General features: G+C 38.2%; 1 protein-coding gene across 4 annotated transcripts; it reads right to left on the bottom strand.

Annotated features, from left to right (window-relative positions):
• Positions 1-1,077: 1,077 nt before the first annotated feature.
• asphd1 (aspartate beta-hydroxylase domain containing 1) lies at positions 1,078-18,205 on the bottom strand. 4 transcript variants are annotated; one of them, XM_067413173.1, is made up of 8 exons: positions 18,003-18,204; positions 17,831-17,906; positions 16,981-17,423; positions 15,240-15,446; positions 14,257-14,464; positions 13,016-13,129; positions 12,445-12,493; positions 1,078-1,750 (listed from the first exon to the last, which is right to left on the bottom strand). In XM_067413173.1, exons 3-8 carry the CDS (start codon positions 17,404-17,406, stop codon positions 1,741-1,743), a joined length of 1,014 nt encoding a protein of 337 aa, XP_067269274.1. In that variant the 5' UTR covers positions 17,407-17,423; positions 17,831-17,906; positions 18,003-18,204; the 3' UTR covers positions 1,078-1,740. The 4 variants fall into 4 exon arrangements, with proteins under 4 accessions (XP_067269274.1, XP_067269265.1, XP_067269246.1 ...); XM_067413145.1 differs by lacking the exon at positions 1,078-1,750 and adding an exon at positions 11,202-11,561 and having other exon boundaries at positions 18,003-18,205; XM_067413164.1 differs by lacking the exon at positions 12,445-12,493 and having other exon boundaries at positions 1,081-1,750; positions 18,003-18,203.
• Between the last annotated feature and the right edge of the window lie 1,334 nt (positions 18,206-19,539).

The following is a 19,539-nucleotide window of genomic DNA, read 5'->3' as shown; positions in this document are numbered from 1 at the left end:
TGTTTTGATGCTAAAGAAACATTTCTATTATCAATGAAACATTGAGAAAAAAAGAAAGAAATGTTGTGCTGCTTAATATTTTTGTAGAATACTTTTGTAATAATCTTTTTATTTATTTATTACTTTTTGTATTATCTTTAATGTCACTTTACGTTTGTCACTTGTCAGTTCTTTAAAAAAATAAAGTAAACCTGAATCCTTGTCCTTGTGGGGACATTCTGTTGTGTTCCCAATGAGGAAAACATCTTATAAATCATTCAGACTAAATTAAGTGTTTTGAAAAAGTAATTGGTGGAAGGTTTAATACAAATTCATTATGTCTATGGGAAGTCCCCATAAAACATGGAAACCAGTGTGTGTGTGTGTGTGTGTGTGTGTGTGTGAGCCTGTGTGTGTGTTTATGTTTTTGTATCCACAGACTCATAGGGACTAAATTGAGGCTCCCGTGATGAAACAAGCTTATAAATCATGCAGAATGAGTTTTTTAAAATGTGAAAATGCAGAAAGTTTTCTGTGATTTAGGGGTAGTGTAAGGGGATAGAATATACGGTTTGTACAGTAAAAAAAACACTATGAGAGTCCCCACAAAGATAGCAAACCAGAAGTGTGTGTGTGAAAAATATAATGGCTGGTAAATCTTGTTTTGTGTGTGTCCAGTGTCCGGTGTTAAAGCACATTATCAGATTAACCGGTGGGATTATAACATCTGTTGATATATATATATATATATATATTCCGTTTTGCTGTATAATGCCAGTGCTTAACAGATCGTCTAACACACATTACATCACACACATTATTTATAAACACATTATCCTCCGCCCTGTCTATCACGCATTTTTGATTGTATTCATCCCCCTTACCCCTTTGTGATATTTCATCCTCTTTATTCTCTGTTCTTCTACTCTCACAGTGTTCAATGCAGGAAGATAAAATTGCTGACAGAGGAGACCTCCAACCCCAGGTGTGTGTTTGGGTGCTGAGTGAGTGCAACTGTCCTGCTATGAGTGTGTGAAGGTAAAAGTAAACTGATACTTCCTCCCCCCTCCAATGTCACCAGCGACTAGAGAGTTTAAATTTAACAAAATGTTTTATTTGAACTCAGATGAATACATACTTGATATGCAGGACAGTCATCAAGTGCATTGTTGGCAACACAATCAATATTTTCACGACGCATGCAAATAGTCCGGTCATTTACAGTATGCTGTCTTCAGTGTGCTTCACAGGGCTGAAAATAAATTGGCATCTGATGAGATAAAACAAGATTTATAGCATAGCCGTGATTCGCTTGTACAGTATTTACGGAGAACCATGTATCACAGTATACATCAGAGAGGTCAGGAAGAGAAATCAGGCACAAAAACGATAGAACAGGAGCGCGGGATTATCAAGGCAGGCACAAGTCAAATGTAGATATGAAGTTTGGAAATTGTTCGCATGTCATCACAGTATCTGTGTGCTCAGGGCTCAAGAGTTCTGATTGAACTACTTTGACTAAAGCATCGCTTGATCAGAGACACATTAAATATGTGGTAGTTAATCATAAATATCCTCAATATGAACTTTCAACTAAACCAAAAGATGTTTTGCGAACTTTAAAACGACATTTTCTGGGTTTGACCAGTGCATCCTGGGAATTACTGCTCAGGGGCGAAGATGTAGTCAAGAGCTTGTCTTTCCGCTGCAGCCACGTTAGGATGCCACAGGTCCACGCTGAAGATAATTCGGGGACCATCTTCAGCTCCGCCTAGAGGACAAACAGAAAAATGTTGAGATATCAACAACAACTTTTAAATGACAATATCCTGGCCAAACTACTGCTGTCAGTGAAGTATTTGAAATTAACATGATTTCTTAATGTCTAGTGACATATCAGGGCCATTTTATCCCCATGAAGTCAAAATTGACAGTTCTTATTTTTTAATGGAATATGGCAGTATTTACTATACATGATTTACAATTTTTTTTTAATGAAATGAGCACATTAAGAATTTAATCTTTAATCAAAATAAAAATGTGCTTTGTCTCAAGTAATGCTTTACAATATTGTGTGACTCCGTAAAAAAGTAACTTTTTTTGTTACTATGTTACTTTTTATGCAAAGTAATGTGCTGTGTTATTTTTGCTTACTTTTTCTCACCTGAGCTTGCTAGTTTGTTTTTTAATAAAAATAAATAAACATTCTTATGGCCTTTTCACAACAAAAGTTAAACGAATAAGCCTCTAAGGCGGAAATAAATGCAAATTCACACCTGTACAGAAGAGGGTTCAAACAAACCTTTTAGCTAAAAGTATATTATTAAAGTACATACATAGGGCCCCCTATCATACACTTGGCACAATGCAAAGTCAGCTGCGACACACAAGTGTTTTTTGCTTGTTTCAGTACGCATAAATTTCACATCCAGTGCCACGTATAAATAGCAAATGCACTCGCGCCCATCTGTTTGCCCAAGGCGTGCTGGTTTGAAAATGACTGCGCCATTGACCAACAAAAACCTGGTTAAGGGCCCTATTTTAACAATCTGAACACATGGTCTGAAGCACATGGCGCAGGTGCAATACCAGCACACCAGCCGCATGGTCCAAAATAGTCTGTTAATGAGTCATGAGTGTGTTTTCGGTGTAACATACACTAAACCAATGAGTCTCCAAACCAAACTAGTCTCATCTTGCACCATGGCGATTCGTTGTTTACGTGGCAGAATTGGTGAGCGGAAAGATTAAACTCTTCTCCAGAGAGCAATCCTTCTGATTTGAATATTTAAAAATATTTGTGTGCTGCTGCGGGTCCCTTTGTGTGTATTACTAACGTGATCTTTAAATAACTAAAAGAATACTTGCCTATTGACTTCAAACCAAGTTTTTATTGGTCAATGGGGTAGCCGGTTTTAGTTGACTTGAAATAGCAACACGCCAATATGTGGCTGAACACACCTCGTTTTCAGACCAGCATGACCAAATGGGTGCACAAATGGGCGCAAATGCATTTGCTTTTTAAACAACATGACGCTGGATGACAAAAAAAAAAAACCTGCATCGGGCTGAAATTAGCACCTGGCGTCACATTGCACCGGGTATGATAGGCCCCTAAAGTCAATAGCGCAGTATTGTTTGTGTTAATAACATGCACCAATTACATTATGCTGGTGCACAACGTGTGTAGACTCTGATTATTACACACACAAGGACATAACACACAAACATTTTCACAAATTAAAAATAAAAGGATTCCTCTCTGGAGAAGCATTTCCTCTTGCAAGTTCCTCCATGTATATATCAATCCTGCCATAGTCCAAGTGCAACTAGCTTTTAAAGGGAATGGGAGCTGACACTCTGATTGGTTTATTTGCATGTCACGCCCAAAACCCACCCATGACTCATTAACAGACTAGGGACAACCCTTTCCATCCTTATCCTAAATGCACCTGCATCATATGCTTCAGACCACGTGCTCAGATTGTTAAAATTGGGCCTTTGCGACCTTTTGCCACATTTCAGGCTTCAAACATAATGATATAAAACTGTCATTTTTGTGAAGAATCAACAACAAGTGGGACACAATCATGAAGTGGAATGAAATTTATTGGATATTTCAAACACTTTTAACAAATCAAAAACTGAATAACTGGGCGTGCAAAATTATTCAGCCCCTTTACCTTCAGTGCAGCAAACTCTCCAGAAGTTCAGTGAGGATCTCTGAATGATCCAATGTTGACCTAAATGACTAATGATGATAAATAGACTCCACCTGTGTGTAATCAAGTCTCCGTATAAATGCTGTGATAGTCTCAGAGGTCCCTTTAAAGTGCAGAGAGCATCATGAAGAACAAGGAACACACCAGGCTGGTCCGAGATACTATTGTGTAGAAGTTTAAAGCCGGATTTGGATACAAAAAGATTTCCCAAGCTTTAAACATCCCAAGGAGCACTGTGCAAGGAGTATCAGACCACTGCAAATCTACCAAGACCTGGCCGTCCCTCTAAACTTTCAGCTCATACAAGGAGAAGACTGATCAGAGATGCAGCCAAGAGGTCCATGATCACTCCGGATGAACTGCAGAGGTGGGAGACTCTGTCCATAGGACAAGAATCAGTCGTATACTGCACAAATCTGGCCTTTCTGGAAGAGTGGCAAGAAGAAAGCCTTTTCTTAAAGATATCCATAAAAAGTTTAGTTTAAAGTTTGCCACAAGCCACCTAGGAGACACACCAAACATGTGGAAGAAGGTGCTCTGGTCAGATGAAACCAAAATAGAAATTTTTGGCAACAATGCAAAACGTTATGTTGGCGTAAAAACAACACAGCTCATCACCCTGAACACACCATCCCCACTGTCAAACATGGTGGTGGCAGCATCATGGTGTGGGCCTGCTTTTCTTCAGCAGGGACAGGGAAGATGGTTAAAATTGATGGGAAGATGGATGTAGCCAAATACAGGATTATTCTGGAAGAAAACCTGATGGAGTCTGCAAAAGACCCGAGATTGGGACGGAGATTTGTCTTCCAACAAGACAATGATCCAAAACATAAAGCAAAATCTACAATGAAATGGTTCAAAAATAAACATATCCAGGTGTTAGAATGGCCAAGTCAAAGTCCAGACCTGAATCCAATCGAGAGTCTGTGGAAAGAACTGAAAACTGCTGTTCACAAACGCTCTCCATCCAACCTCACTGAGCTCGAGCTGTTCTGCAAGGAGGAATGGGCAAAACTTTTAGTCTCTCGCTGTGCAAAACTGATAGAGACATACCCCAAGCGACTTGCAGCTGTAATCGCAGCAAAAGGTGGCGCTACAAAGTATTAACTTAAGGGGGCCGAATAATTTTGCACGCCCAATTTTTCAGTTTTTGATTTGTTAAAAAAGTTTGAAATATCCAATAAATTTCGTTCCACCTCTTGATTGTGTCCCTCTTGTTGTTGATACTTCACAAAAAATTACAGTTTCATATCATTATGTTTGAAGCCTGAAATTTGGCAAAAGGTCGCAAAGTTCAAGGGGGCCGAATAATTTCGCAAGGCACTGTCCATACATACAATACATAAAGTATATAACAATAATCATCATCTTTACACAACAAACACAATTTCTCTCAACATGGGGACAGGAGAGGTGAAAACAGTGAGCTCAATGAAAAAAACAAAGTAACGTGAGATGTTTTTAAAAATGTAACTCAGATATTTTGTTGTAAATTTAAAAGTAATGAAATACTGTTACTTAGGAAAAACTAATCTGATTACTTAACTTGCATTACTCCCAATGCATTAACTGGATGAAATTCAAAAATGTTGATATAAATGCAAACATTTCTCATGCAACTAAATTATCTGTGCTAACTATCCATATTATTAAAATGATCCATATTGTATTATCCTGCACTAGCGTTTAAAAGATTATTGTCAGTAAAAAAAAATATATATATTATTATATTTATTATATTTTGATTTAGCATGAATGCATTCTATTGTTTAAAAGTGACAGTCAAAGCATTTATATTGTTATAAAAGCAGCAACTGTTAATAATAATACTAATACATTCTTCTTGAGCATCAAATCATCATATTATAATGATTTCTGAAGGATCATGTAACTCTGAAAACTGGAGAAATTATGCTAAAAATTCAACATCACAGGAATAAATGACATTTTACAATATTAAAAACAGAAAACAGTTATATTAAATAATTGTAATAATATTTCACAATATTACTTTTTTTAAAACTTTTTTTTCGATAAAATAAATGCAGCCTTGCTGATCATAAAATCTTACCAACCCCAAACTTTTGAATAATGTGTCAATAACAATTTGTGTTGAAGTGATCTCTTCATTTTATTTAAAATCATTTTTAAGAGAAACATCTGAGACCCAGTTGACAGAAATGACATAGAAGCATCATGCGCTATGAAAATGATCCATGTGCCCTCTCAGATTTTTGCTTATGTAACACTCAACTAATCCCATTTTACACACAGTGAAAAAAAACTAAATTAGATTTACATGATTTACATCGGTCCTACATGAATCAGTTAAGTTAAACAAATATAATTTGTTCATATACTGTAACTTCAACATCATGGAATTAAGTGACCTAGTTAAGTAATCTTAAAATTAATTTTATATGGCTTCCTGACATGATTCAGGCATCCAATTCATTATCATATATTTTAACATAATACAACTGATTTATAAGACTGTACTAGTTAGTTAACAAACTTTTAGCTATAGCAATAGCACACATTAACATCTAAAATGCTAAGCATTAAGAGCACCTGAAGAAAAGCTGTTATAAAAATAACTGTATCAGTCCAAAGCCTAAGAAAATGGTCCACTCTTCTCCACAATGGTAACTCACTGTAATTTAAAATTTTCAAATAATTCTAACATAATTGAACATTAAACACTATTACACACTATCAAGTCTCCCGGTTTCCATCTTGCACAAAAACCCATAAAACAGACTTAATTTCAACATTTAATCTCTTTCGATTTAGCCATATGCAATGGTGGAAAGAGTACTGAAAAAGCATACTCAAGTAGAAGTACTGTTACTTGTCAAAAAATTTAAGTAGAGTAAAAGTACCTGTCCTAAATACTACTCAAAGTAGGAGTAAAAAGTAGCCATTTTAAAAGTACTCAAGAGTAGTGAGTGGTGAGTATTATGCTATGAATGTTAGTTGACCTTATACCTGCTAATTAAAAACGTAACTTACTTTTTTATGGAGGACTCTCAGTAAGAACTAAAAAAATGATATCACCAAAGATATTTCAATATTTATTTTTATTTTTGACTGTTAGCACTAAGAATACAGCCATGTAATATTTGAAAAATCAACCAATAATCTGGTAACATTTATGACAACCATTCTGTAGAGGTTTTGTCACATGTCTGTCATGTCTTGTGTAGCACATGTTGTGTTTTTGTCACTTCTGACCCTGTGCTTGTGTTTGTCATGTCTCCGGTCAACTGTCAACCCCGCCCTTCTTGTTATCTGATTATTGGTTAATTTGCCCCACCTGTTCTCCCTCATTACCTGCCTTGTTTGTTCCCTTTATAATCTCCTTGTGTTTGCAGTCCTGTGCTGGATCGTTGTTGGATGTCACCCTGTTCCTTGGTGTGCTTTATGTTCTTGCTCCTTGTGTTTAGTTTATTTCAAGTTTAGTTTCCCCCCTCGTGGGTGTTTTGTTTATGTTTGCATTTCATTTAATAAATCTTTGTTTCCCTCCTGCAATTGAGTCCTCGGTCCTTTTCACTGTTATCTACCCTGACATAACGATCCAGCCTTAATGAGGACTCAGCGGAGGAAGGACTTGACTTCGGTGAGTGCAAGTCTGGTGGTCCAGGAGGACCCGATGGTGCTCGCAGGCGCAGAGACTGATCCTGTCAGTCCGGACCTGGCCAAGAGGGCGGTGTTGGGCTTCTATGTTTTGGCTGTGCTGCGTGCTTGGAATAAGCACAGGGCTTCCTCCAGGCCTTTTGGCACTTCAGAGGCCATCCCAGAGCAGACTGCCGGTGTTACGGAGGTTGTTACAGAGCAGCCCTTGATCATCCTGGAGGATATCCCAGAGTTGCCTAAGTGCATTGCCCTGCCATGGCCAGCCCCCGAGCAGCGCCCAGGGAAGGCTCCAGCCCCCGAGCAGCGCCCAGGGAAGGCTCCAGCCCCCGAGCAGCGCCCAGGGAAGGCTCCAGCCCCCGAGCAGCGCCCAGGGAAGGCTCCAGCCCCCGAGCAGCGCCCAGGGAAGGCTCCAGCCCCCGAGCAGCGCCCAGGGAAGGCTCCAGCCCCCGAGCAGCGCCCAGGGAAGGCTCCAGCCCCCGAGCAGCGCCCAGGGAAGGCTCCAGCCCCCGAGCAGCGCCCAGGGAAGGCTCCAGCCCCCGAGCAGCGCCCAGGGAAGGCTCCAGCCCCCGAGCAGCGCCCAGGGAAGGCTCCAGCCCCCGAGCAGCGCCCAGGGAAGGCTCCAGCCCCCGAGCAGCGCCCAGGGAAGGCTCCAGCCCCCGAGCAGCGCCCAGGGAAGGCTCCAGCCCCCGAGCAGCGCCCAGGGAAGGCTCCAGCCCCCGAGCAGCGCCCAGGGATGACTAGGCTTCTTGTCTCGAGTCCAGAGAGAACGCCCACTGAACTGTGCACGCTGCCCTGGCGTCCTGCCAGGGATCCAGACCCGCCCGACCCGCCCTGGCTTCTAGAGAGACTGGAACCCGCCTGGTCCATCCCTCCCTTGTCCATCCCTCCCATCCCACCCTGGTCAGTTCCTCCCTGGTCCATCCCTCCCGTCCCACCCTGGTCAGTTCCTCTCTGGTCCATCCCTCCCGTCCCACCCTGGTCAGTTCCTCCCTGGTCCATCCCTCCCGTCCCACCCTGGTCAGTTCCTCTCTGGTCCATCCCTCCCGTCCCACCCTGGTCAGTTCCTCTCTGGTCCATCCCTCCCGTCCCGCCCTGGTCATCTGCTAGGGGTTTGATTGGCCTAACTAGCCCTGGTGCATCATTCCCTTCCTGGTCCTTTCTAGGACTTGCTGGACTGTTACACCTGCTCAGTCTGTTTCCCATTATCAAGTGTTTGTGTTTTCTGGTGGAGCGTCTGGTAGCTGCTCCGTAGGGAGGGGGTTATGTCACATGTCTGTCATGTCTTGTGTAGCACATGTTGTGTTTTTGTCACTTCTGACCCTGTGCTTGTGTTTGTCATGTCTCCGGTCAACTGTCAACCCCGCCCTTCTTGTTATCTGATTATTGGTTAATTTGCCCCACCTGTTCTCCCTCATTACCTGCCTTGTTTGTTCCCTTTATAATCTCATTGTGTTTGCAGTCCTGTGCTGGATCGTTGTTGGATGTCACCCTGTTCCTTGGTGTGCTTTATGTTCCTGCTCCTTGTGTTTAGTTTATTTCAAGTTTAGTTTCCCCCCTCGTGGGTGTTTTGTTTATGTTTGCATTTCATTTAATAAATCTTTGTTTCCCTCCTGCAATTGAGTCCTCGGTCCTTTTCGCTGTTATCTACCCTGACAGGTTTTCTTGCGGGTAATTAAACAAGGTTGCAAAGCGTTGTACATTAACAATTTTACGCAAAAAACATTAATTAAAAAAATATTTCGTTTCAAAGAAAAGTTGTTTCTTTTCAAGACGCATTCATGCTTTAATTTCAATGGACGTTTTCTCTGTAAAAAGAATAGAAATCAGAATTGAGTAACTTCAAGTAAATGGTTTTCACCACTGATTATTTTTGCTTGCAATTTAAAAATAAACCGGATTTAAATATAAATCTGATGTTTTATAAAAGTTATTTGCTATATACGGAACAGGCCAAAAGTTTGGACACATTACTATTATGTTGTAATGTTTTTGAAAGAAGTTTCTTCTGCTCATCAAGCCTGCATTTATTTGATCAAAAATACAGAAAAAATATTGTGATATATTATTACAATTTAAAATTTGTTTTCAATTTATTATACTTTAAACGATCATTTATTTCTGTGATGCAAAGCTGAATTTTCAGTATCGTTCCTCCAGGTTTTTTCACAACATGTGATACTTTTTTATAATAATTTAATGAATAAAAAGTAAAAAATAAAAATAAGTAAAAAAAGTTTTAAAATGTTTTAAAAATAGAAATCTTTTGTAACAATATACACTACTGGGCCGGGTGTCCCAATAACAATGTATCTTAGCTATAAAGAGCGCATTCTACGAGCGAAGTTACGATCACTCGCAGCAACTCCACGTGCGTTTCCCAAAAATGTACTTAACATGAATGTGCGATAACGCGCTCTAAGTGCTCCTTAAGAGTCGCTGTCCATTTGTGAAGTGCTGAAATATAACCTTATATGGAATCGATTCCTCTGAACGGTTCACCTAATAATTATAAGCAACTTTTATATATATTATAAGCAAATAAGCAACTACCTACAGGCTGAGGCAATGACAAAATGGCTGAACAAAAAAAAGAAAAAGAAAAGATACCTTTCAAAAAGACGAAATCAATATCCTTCTAGAGGAGGTGGAACGGGAAAAGATATTATTTTCAACAGATTTAAAGGGCATCGTACAAACAAAGAGAAACAAAACATCTGGGAGGACATTGCTACCAAATTAAAAGTTATAACTTAAATTATTAGTTAAAAGATCGGGTAAAAAGTTCTGCAAGAAGTGGCGGGATTTTGCATGCCTGACAAAAAGGAAGAGGGCACTGCAGAGGAATGTCCAATACATGGCTGGGTTTCGTGCACGTCAGCAACTCATATAAGTTTATCTCTATTTTTCCCAGTTTTTTAAGTATATTTTCCACATTACTTATTTTATTATTTTTTCTTTTTTTCTGTCATTTAATTCAGATGTGTATTTGTATTTTTTTGTTTGTTACCTGCCCTCATAAAAACAACAACAACAAAAAAAATGATAGTATTATCACAATGCACTTGAATAAAGTTAAATGTGTAATCTGCCGGTTGTCCTGTAGGTGACCTCATAATTTTCTCTTCTTACGATACACTTAGAGCTTTACGATTACTCCAGAGATCATTTTCAAGTGCTACTTAAGTTACGATGCTTTTGGTAACAGACCTTAATATTAAGATCACTCGTACGATCGTTTTTACGATCAACTTAGGCTTACGATGCTTTTGGGAAACGCAGCCCTGGCCAGTAATTTGGGGTCAGTCATTTTTCTTTTCTTTCTTTTTTTGAAATAAATCAATAATTTTATTCAGCAAGGATGTGTTAAATTGATAGAAATTGATAGTAAAGGAGATTTATATTATTTGAAAATCAGTTTTTATTTTGAATAAATGCAGTTCTTTTGAACCTTTTCTTGATCAAATATATTAAGCAGCAGAACTGTTTTCAACACTCATAATGAATCAACATATTAGAATGATTTCTGAAGGATCATGTGACACTGAAGACTGGAGGAACGATACTGAATATTCAGCTTTGCATTAAAGAAATAAATGATCATTTAAAGTATAATACATTAAAAACCAAATATTTTAAATTGTAGTAATATATCACAATTTTTGTAAAAAAAAATCTGTATTTTTGATCAAATAAATGCAGGCTTCATGAGCAGAAGAAAATTCTTTTAAAAACATTAAAAATAGTAATGTGTCCAAACTTTCCTGAAATGTAAATGGCATACCATTTTAAATCGCCATGAGAACACATTACATTAAAATATGCACTTCAATAAGCTGACAGAAAGCAGGTTTAATGCGTTTACATGTTAAACAAAATCGACGTAAGGGACAAAGATCTAGCAGTAATGATCGGTTAATGCCTAACGCACTTTGAAGCCTGGCAAAAAATCAAGCTAAATGAAGAGTTTCCAGCAGTTTCCAGCGTGCTTGTGCAGTGCTAACAGAATACAGACTATTTATGCATGTATTAGAAAATGTAATATTCTGAGGTCCATTTGTAGTAATTGTTTAGGGCAATTTGACAATTGCAGTCATTATACAGTAGCCAGCACTTACACCCTTTCATAAAGCGCGCGTGCGTCTCACTCTCACACTGGTCACTATGGTTGATTTGACGGGAGTCACGCGCATGACGCATGGACACACAGGACTGATTATTCGTCTTAGCCAATCATGTTGACAGGAAAATAAATAAACATAATGTAGCGACAGCAGGTTTAGGGAAAATAGCGCAGTAAAAGTACAGATACAGCGCTTAAAATGTACTCAAGTAAAAGTAAAAGTACACTGTTTTTAAACTACTTAAATAAGTACAATTCCTGACAAAAACTACCGTAAACTTAAACGTTACATATATTTAAATATATCTTAAAAGTGGATTGAACACAATCAGATTAAGTAAGGACAAAATCCATAGCAATTGTGTTGCTTTAGCTCAATCTACTTTAACAAATTGAACAAGCAGCAAAAAAAAATCTGGGCATATGCAACACTTAACCCTTGTCCATCCTTATGGACATTTTTGTCCTTTTCAGTTTAGTTTTTTTTTGGATAACTTTGCCAGTGGTAATGCTAACTGCATAAAATTTACCACAGGTGTGTATTTTTATTGGAATTTTAATATTTAACCACCATTTTCTTTAAAAATATATATTTTGCACTAAGTACACAAAATACTCACACTCAGGACCTTTTGGGTTTTTGAAAATGCCCCAATTGAAACTGCAATTTTTAATCTTGTTGCCATTTAACTATAAAATGATGCTATCTTTGTGAATAAGCTTTTATTCATTTGGCAAGGCTTTTTTGACAATTTTTTACCAGATAGTGGTATTTTTCTTAAGGTTAGGCGAATAAAGCAAATACTCACTTTATTCCTGTTTTTTGTTTATGAATATTATAAAGCCAATTTAATAAATTATGCAGCTATAACTGTGTGGGTGTGTTGGTATGGATGTCAGAGTGTGGTGTGTATGTTTGTAATAAAAAATTGTGTGTAGGTGTGCAGGTGTGTGCTTGCAATATATGACAGAGAAAAACTCAACTGCAAATCACAAATCCAACCGCTGTGAACCAGTGGAGTTTTCCTGGCATCTAATGAGGAAAAGAGATATCAACCTCAAATTTGAAACATAGCTTGTTAAGATTTATGGCTTTAATTTTCTAGTCTTAGAGCTTAACATGTTTTTAAAAATATATGTTGTTTTATAAAATATTAATCATAAATATTTTTTATAAACTTAAACTTCTATTAAAAAAAAATGTGGAACATTTTGAAATTGATGCACAAGGGTAGGGTTAAAAAGTTTTTTTTTTTCCTTATTTCATCTAGGCCATGAAGTGGGCCAGGATTACCACTGCCTCGGAAACATAAATGCATAGCATAATTAACATAACTCTTCAATAACTGAGAACTCGCTTTAGTTTTCTGATCTATGAAAAAGCAACCTCTAATGAGTCTGATTTTCCTCTATTCCTTATGTTCAAAAAGTCTGTTATCTTTGTATTATGGTAGTTTGGTGAGATAATTTTCGATCTGTTGCAGCTTCTCTCGTTTAGAATTATGTCATTCAACATATTATGGTTAATGAGGTTTATACAATGTAGTTCTCTGACCATTATGTGAGATGGTATGCAGGAAAGAGTCATCCACAAGGAGGCAGTGTCCCTCTGACCAACATTGAGGCTCCCCACCCACCACCAGTTCACACTGAGCAGGCGTCTGAAGACCTGACACAAAGAGACAGAGAGCAAATGCAAACGAGACCAATTTCATGAAAAAAAGACATTATGTTGGTTTATATATATATATATACACACATCCACACACATAAACAATTATCAACACATTGCACCTTTTATTTTCTGTTACCTTCTTTTCTTTTGATTTAGATCATTTTCATATTTCTTATTTCAGTTTTTTTCCCTTACAGTCATCAAAAACTTTTCTGTTCCCTCAAATCAATTAGCTGCTTTTATTGAATGTAATTTTAGCGTCAAAAGTAAGTTTGGAGTCAGTAGGATTTTTAAAAAGAAATTAATACTTTTATTCAGGAAGGGTTGTGCAATATATCGAAATTATCGAAATACCGCAAATGTATATATCGCAATATGCATATCGCAAAGGCAGGCAATATCTGAATGATTTTAATAGGCTACTTTAACATTGTGAAAAGTGTAAGTTTTAGGTCGACACATAGAGCAGAGAATAGACTGGGCACACGACTGTTACTTATGTGATTTGCTTGATGTTAAGAAGAGTTATTAAATGCAATAATTTGCGAAAAACAATGACTTGCAGTCTCGCGCCGTCTGACACACACATATATGTGACATAAATGTTTGCTAAAACACTGCTGGTCACTTCAGAAGTTGTAGCAATGCTTTCTTTTCCCAGAAAGAATGTGAAACACAAATTGTTTAATTCTCAGTTTTTAAATAAATGTTTTAATATAATTGAAATAGATTTTACACACTAATTGCCATATCGTATCGCATATCGAATATCGCATTATTTAACAAGACATTGGATATCGCATTTTTCTTCAATATCCCACAGCACTAGTTTATGACATGTCGCATCATCAGACAGTTGTTTACAGGCGGTCAACAGAAGAGGATAATGCCACAAACACTGTAAAAAAAATGTATGTCTCCAATTGAAAATGTTCTAGTGACTGATCACATCTACATTTTTAAGTGGGCCAAATGTATTTTCTGTGAATTGATGCAATTTAATTCACAGAAATTCAATTTGGCCAAATTGTTTTGATGTTATCAGTCACTAGAACATTTCCAATTGAAGAACTGATTTTTATTACATTGAATTTTTCCTCTGATTTAGTGTTGTGACTTACCCAGATGGCAGCGCAGACGTGTGTTTGTAGGGCCATAGGTCCCTCCCAGTGTGGCCCCTGGACCCAGCAGCCAGAAGCCAGCAGACCCCAAAGAGTTACTGCTGATGAAGGTTCTGAGCGAGAGGAGGGTTCGGTATGTGCATGGACACGCACGGCAGTTACTGGCCACACACACCCCATCAGTATATAGTGGGAACACTGTCTGGCCCTGAGAGATGAATACATGAGTTCATCAAACATGCATATGCACACCACACATTTTCCATCTTTAAATACCTGCTGGCAATCTTTTGTAATAGACACATCATTTTTATAGACTGATTATTATGAGAGAATGATAAATTGAATGCAAACAGATCCCTAACAGCAGTGCAGTACAGGTATTGATTGGAAGATATTAAGAGAGGCAGAGAAGGATAACCAGAGAATGAAAGACTCTTGGTGAATGTGCATGCTGGATGAAGTAGAGTGATGCAGAACACAAGTGAAATGTTTACCAAAAAATTGCTGAGTGAGGTACTTTGAACCTTCACTGCAGCTAAGGAGGATATTTTCAGGGAATTACAACCCAAATTTTGATTTGTTCATCACACAAAGCCAACATGGCTATCATCTTTCTCTGTGTGTCATTTTATCTATCTATCTATCTATCTATCTATCTATCTATCTATCTATCTATCTATCTATCTATCTATCTATCTATCTATCTATCTATCTATCTATCTATCTATCTATCCATCCATCCATCCATCCATCCATCCATCCATCCATCCATCCATCCATCCATCCGTTTCACTGTCTGAATTTAAAAAGGCATTCTCAATTCAGTTGTAAATGCCGCACAGTTCTGATGAACTGTGACTGTATAGTTTGTGCAGACATATAAAAATCAAATGAACAGATTTTACTATGACTTTTACAGTTACTATTATAACACATTGAAATTCCTATAATAGTTGCTTGAGACTAATGAATTTAGTCACCTTTGGTCCTTGGTAGCTCCACCCTAGCTTTGTATCAATCCCTCTCTGGTACACTGCCTGAAACTCAGCAAGGATTTTTGGATAACTGGCCTCCAGAACCTCAATATCATGACGATGAGCATCCCTGGGAAAGAAAGGTATGCTGGGAACATCTGGGAGGTAGAAAAGATGAGGCTTCTGAATCGAGGGGCGATCAGTGTTCCTGGCCTAGACAGCAAGCGAGGAAGAAGTTGAGGGACAAACAGTGACATAAATGTTAAGCTACACCCATCAGGGGCAATTCTAGGATTTTCATTTTAGGCTGGCTCAGTTAGAATTATTTGAAAATTAGAATAGAAAAATTTTTCAATTAGAAAAATGGTAGCACTTTAGTTTAGGGTCCAATTCTCACTAGTTGCTGTTTATTAGTACTTACAATGCACATATTACAGTTTTTCTCAGTCGCTTTGGTGCATTTTTTTTACATCACTATTTACATTTGCACAACGGTTAGTTCAACCTCCACAACATTTAGTCATTTGTGTACATCATAGTAGCGGTTTCTCATTCCTTCCAACAAATTGCAAATGCTTTTGGACATGCATCAGTTGCTTTCATACAACTCTCTGCTGTTTTATAACATTATCATTTGCTTATGTCATGTCAGTCAAAATGAACTATACTTGTGAATGCTGAATAGTCATTCCATGTAAAATGAATAGTCCTCATTTCATTGCTTGAATCATTACATACAAAAATATTGAATTAGTTGTCAAAATCTGTCAAGCTAATTGTACACATTTTTTAAATCTTTTTTTGTGTACTTTTCTGAAAATGTCACCTAAATTGAAAAATGTATTTCCGGTGAATCTCAACTTTCACTGATGAGAAGGGGTGTGTGAAGCAGTTCTATGTATGTTGTATGTTCAGTTCCAATATGTACTGCATGTACTGTTCACAGATGTGCACAGCTCTACCCAATGGGAGTTTATGTTTGTTGTAAATAAGGGTGTATTTTTTGTTTTTGCACAATGCTGTGAACAAATTAGAATTGCAAAGATTTTTCAAATTGCTGTCTTGAGCATTTTCAGGTAGTCACCAAGATCTGACTTTTTTTTGCATTGGAAAACATTTACAGAAAAAAACTGTCATATTGAAAACATGACAACCATTTGACTTTCTTGTTCGTAAACACTGTTGTCAGGACTTTTTCCCTTGATGACACTGACACTTTCATTGACATGAATACCTTCTTTTGAGGAATGAGCTATCCATTTGAGCAAGTGACACGCTTTTTTCAGGTTATCAACTATGCTTTGCAGTTTGTCCAAGTGTAGAACTGCATTAACTGGTGTGCAAATGTAAATAGTGATGTGAGAAATGCACCAAAGTGACTGAGAAGAACTGTAATGTCTCATTCTGCAAGACTTAATTCTACCCAGGGCCATTGTCACACGTTTCCAAATGTGAGGTAGTTAGCAGGAGAACATTTAGTTTCTCTGATCCAAAAAAATTGATAACAATAGCCTTAAAAACCAATATCCACCTGATATTTATATGTTTCATTAATCATTCCTTAGACACACTAATTTACTGAAGGCTACCAGGAAAGCTAGGTAACCAAGTTGATTAAATTCATTCAAAATATGTATTCATTCAAAATAAGCCCCCCTAATAGGGCATTGTGACCCCCATGGCTACAACACAAATATTTAAGAAATTGCAAGTACACCTCAGTTCATCCTACTTTCCCATCTCTGACCTGATTGCGCAGGCCCTTGTGAATTCGCCCCATTCCGGCCCAACTGTAGCGCTTAGCATACTCCTGTAGTGCTCTATACAACTTCCTGCTTCCCGCTGCAGCGTCGGTAGGGAATGGAGCATGGCTCAACACCGGTGTCAGGTAGCTCTCTGTTCCCTCCTCATCCTCCACCGTCTCCAAAGTGATGGCCGCAGATGCTTTAGGGGCAGAGTGTCCGGGGTCGATGGGGGAACGGCTGGATGACCGAGAGAATGAGGAGCGGCCGGAGCTGCTTTTCAGCATTCCAGAGTGAGATGGTGGATCAGAACCTACGCGGTAGCAGTACCAGAGGAAGAGGAGCAGGACGGTCCAAAGGAGCCCGCTTAGGGGAGGACCACCCAGCAACGCACATGGGGGAAGCGGGACCAAGTCAAGAGACCAGGACATAATGCCGAGAAAGTGAGCTGAGAGCGAAAGAAAGAAAGAATTATTGAAGAAGTTATTACCCATGATATTCATGAACTTTTGTTTGTTACACTTTTGACTTTCTTCAGTCTGTAAAATCAATACACTTTGACGTATTTCCCCTCAACTGTGTTTATTATGAGCAATAATTATTTTTTCATCTGACCACAGATAATTACTATTAGATGTTATATCATATAAAGATAATAAAGATTGCATAATGATTTCTGCTGCAGTCAGTCTGAGTGGTCGCTTTCATTCTCAGTTGTCACGTTGCAAAACATTTCACACGGATGTCCGGGGAGAGCGTGACGACGGAAAGAACCGATTTTTACCGAGCATTAGGCTACAAGTTACCATTCGGACACTTTAAATATGAAGCTGCGCTGTATGTGTGTTCGCTTACCACTTCTCCACGTCTTACTCAGTCTCTCTTTCCCCCTTCGTTCTCACCACGTCCCTTCCTCTGTTTATCTGCAGCCCTGAAAATACAGTAAATTCCGCATTCAATGCTTCCGTGAGGATGGAAGAACGACTCCTCCTTCTTTACGAAACAGACCGAAGATGTTCTTTATTACCTTTGTCCATGTACTGACGCATTTGAATCAGCCAGTCACTCTTTGCTGGGTTGTTAAGCTGTATTTAAAAATTCTATCAACCCTCTTTCTGTTAGCATAGAGGCGTCGGGGCAAGTTTCAGCACCGAGACGCTGGACAGCTCCTATGCAGAGCGCCGTCTACGTCTTGCGCTTCTGCAGTACAACCACAGTGTGGCGCCAGTGGGATGGACACAAAAACACCAACCAAACATCACTAGAGAGGCGAATCATCATTTTTTTCTCTCGAAAATTTGATTTCAATGAACACTGAACAGGATCCATACACGGTTCAGTGATTTCTTTTTTGTCATCACGTGGTCTCTGGCATCCCTCCGTGAAATAATTATTTGCACTAGTCTAAACCACTTCACATCCCTGGTCCTGGAGTAGCCTACCACCACCAAACACTGCACATTTTTCATATAGGCCTACACATCATATCACATATTTGTCTCACTTATTTGACATCCATGTGAGGCCTTAGAGTCTATATTAATGAGCCTATTAGTTGAATCAGGTATGTTTGATTAATGTGACATAAAATGTACAGGTGTAGGCCTACAGTTAAAAAAAAAATGTTTCAACTTAAAGGGATAGTTCACCCATTCACCCAAAAATGAAAATTGGCCCATGATTTACTCACCATCAAGTCATCCTAATGTATATGACATTATTTTTCCAGACGAATAAATGCTGAGTTATATTCAAAAAGTTCTGGCTAATCCAAGCTTAATAATGGCAGGGATTGTTGCCCTGTTTTTGAAGTCCAAAAATTCCATCTGTCTCTCAAATAACGTGCTTCACATGGCTCCGGGAGGTTAATAAATGCCTTTAGAAGTGAATTGGTGCGTTTGTGTAAGTAAAATATCCATATTTAAAAACGTTATAAAGTAAAGTTTCGGCCGATTGCCTTCCGTATTCAGTTAATGGGAAAAGTGCTGAAAGTGCCTCTGCAGTTCAAAGGCTATGTGAGCAGTTACACACGCATTTTGAACTCCGAGAAGGCACTTTCTGTTTCATATATTTATTCGTATGCATATAAAGGACAATGACAGCACTTGGATAACAATAACAAACATTCTTGCGTACAACTTTTTTTCTTTCTTTTTTTTAAATGATGGGGAAAAAAAGAAGATAAAATAAATAATAATAATAATAATAAAATAAAACAATTATAATAATTTTGTTTTAATAATAATAATGGGGGGGGGGGGGGGTGGAGTTAGGTCTTGTTAGTCTGGAAAAACTGCATAAATGGTTGCCACTTATAATAAAATTTGGCGAGATTTCATCTGTCTTCCGAGAAGGTTTTCCACTTTTCAACGGACGACGATCAGCCAGAACTTTAATTCAAAATTTTAAATATGGATATTTTTCTTACACAAACACAACGATTTGCTTCAGAAGGCCTTTATTAACCTCCAGGAGGTGTGTGGAGCACATTATTTGATGGGCAGATCAGATGTATTTTTATGGACTTCAAAAACAAAGAGCAACACTCGATCTGCCATTATATA

The sequence above is a fragment of the Pseudorasbora parva genome, chromosome 2, assembly GCF_024679245.1.
Source record: "Pseudorasbora parva isolate DD20220531a chromosome 2, ASM2467924v1, whole genome shotgun sequence".
In the NCBI taxonomy this organism is placed as follows: Eukaryota; Metazoa; Chordata; class Actinopteri; order Cypriniformes; family Gobionidae; genus Pseudorasbora; species Pseudorasbora parva.
This window is presented reverse-complemented; position numbering and strand designations above follow the sequence as displayed.

Bases quoted from the DNA above. Each gene is read 5' to 3' on its own strand.
- asphd1 (XM_067413154.1), bottom strand. From the start codon at position 17,406: ATGTCCTGGTCTCTTGACTTGGTCCCGCTTCCCCCATGTGCGTTGCTG. The intron at 14,465-15,239 runs GTGACTAAATTC...TTCATCTCTCAG, and splicing joins GGAGCTACCAAGGACCAAAG to GGCCAGACAGTGTTCCCACT. The intron at 12,494-13,015 runs GTCAGAGAACTA...TTTCCTCATTAG, and splicing joins GCATACCATCTCACATAATG to ATGCCAGGAAAACTCCACTG.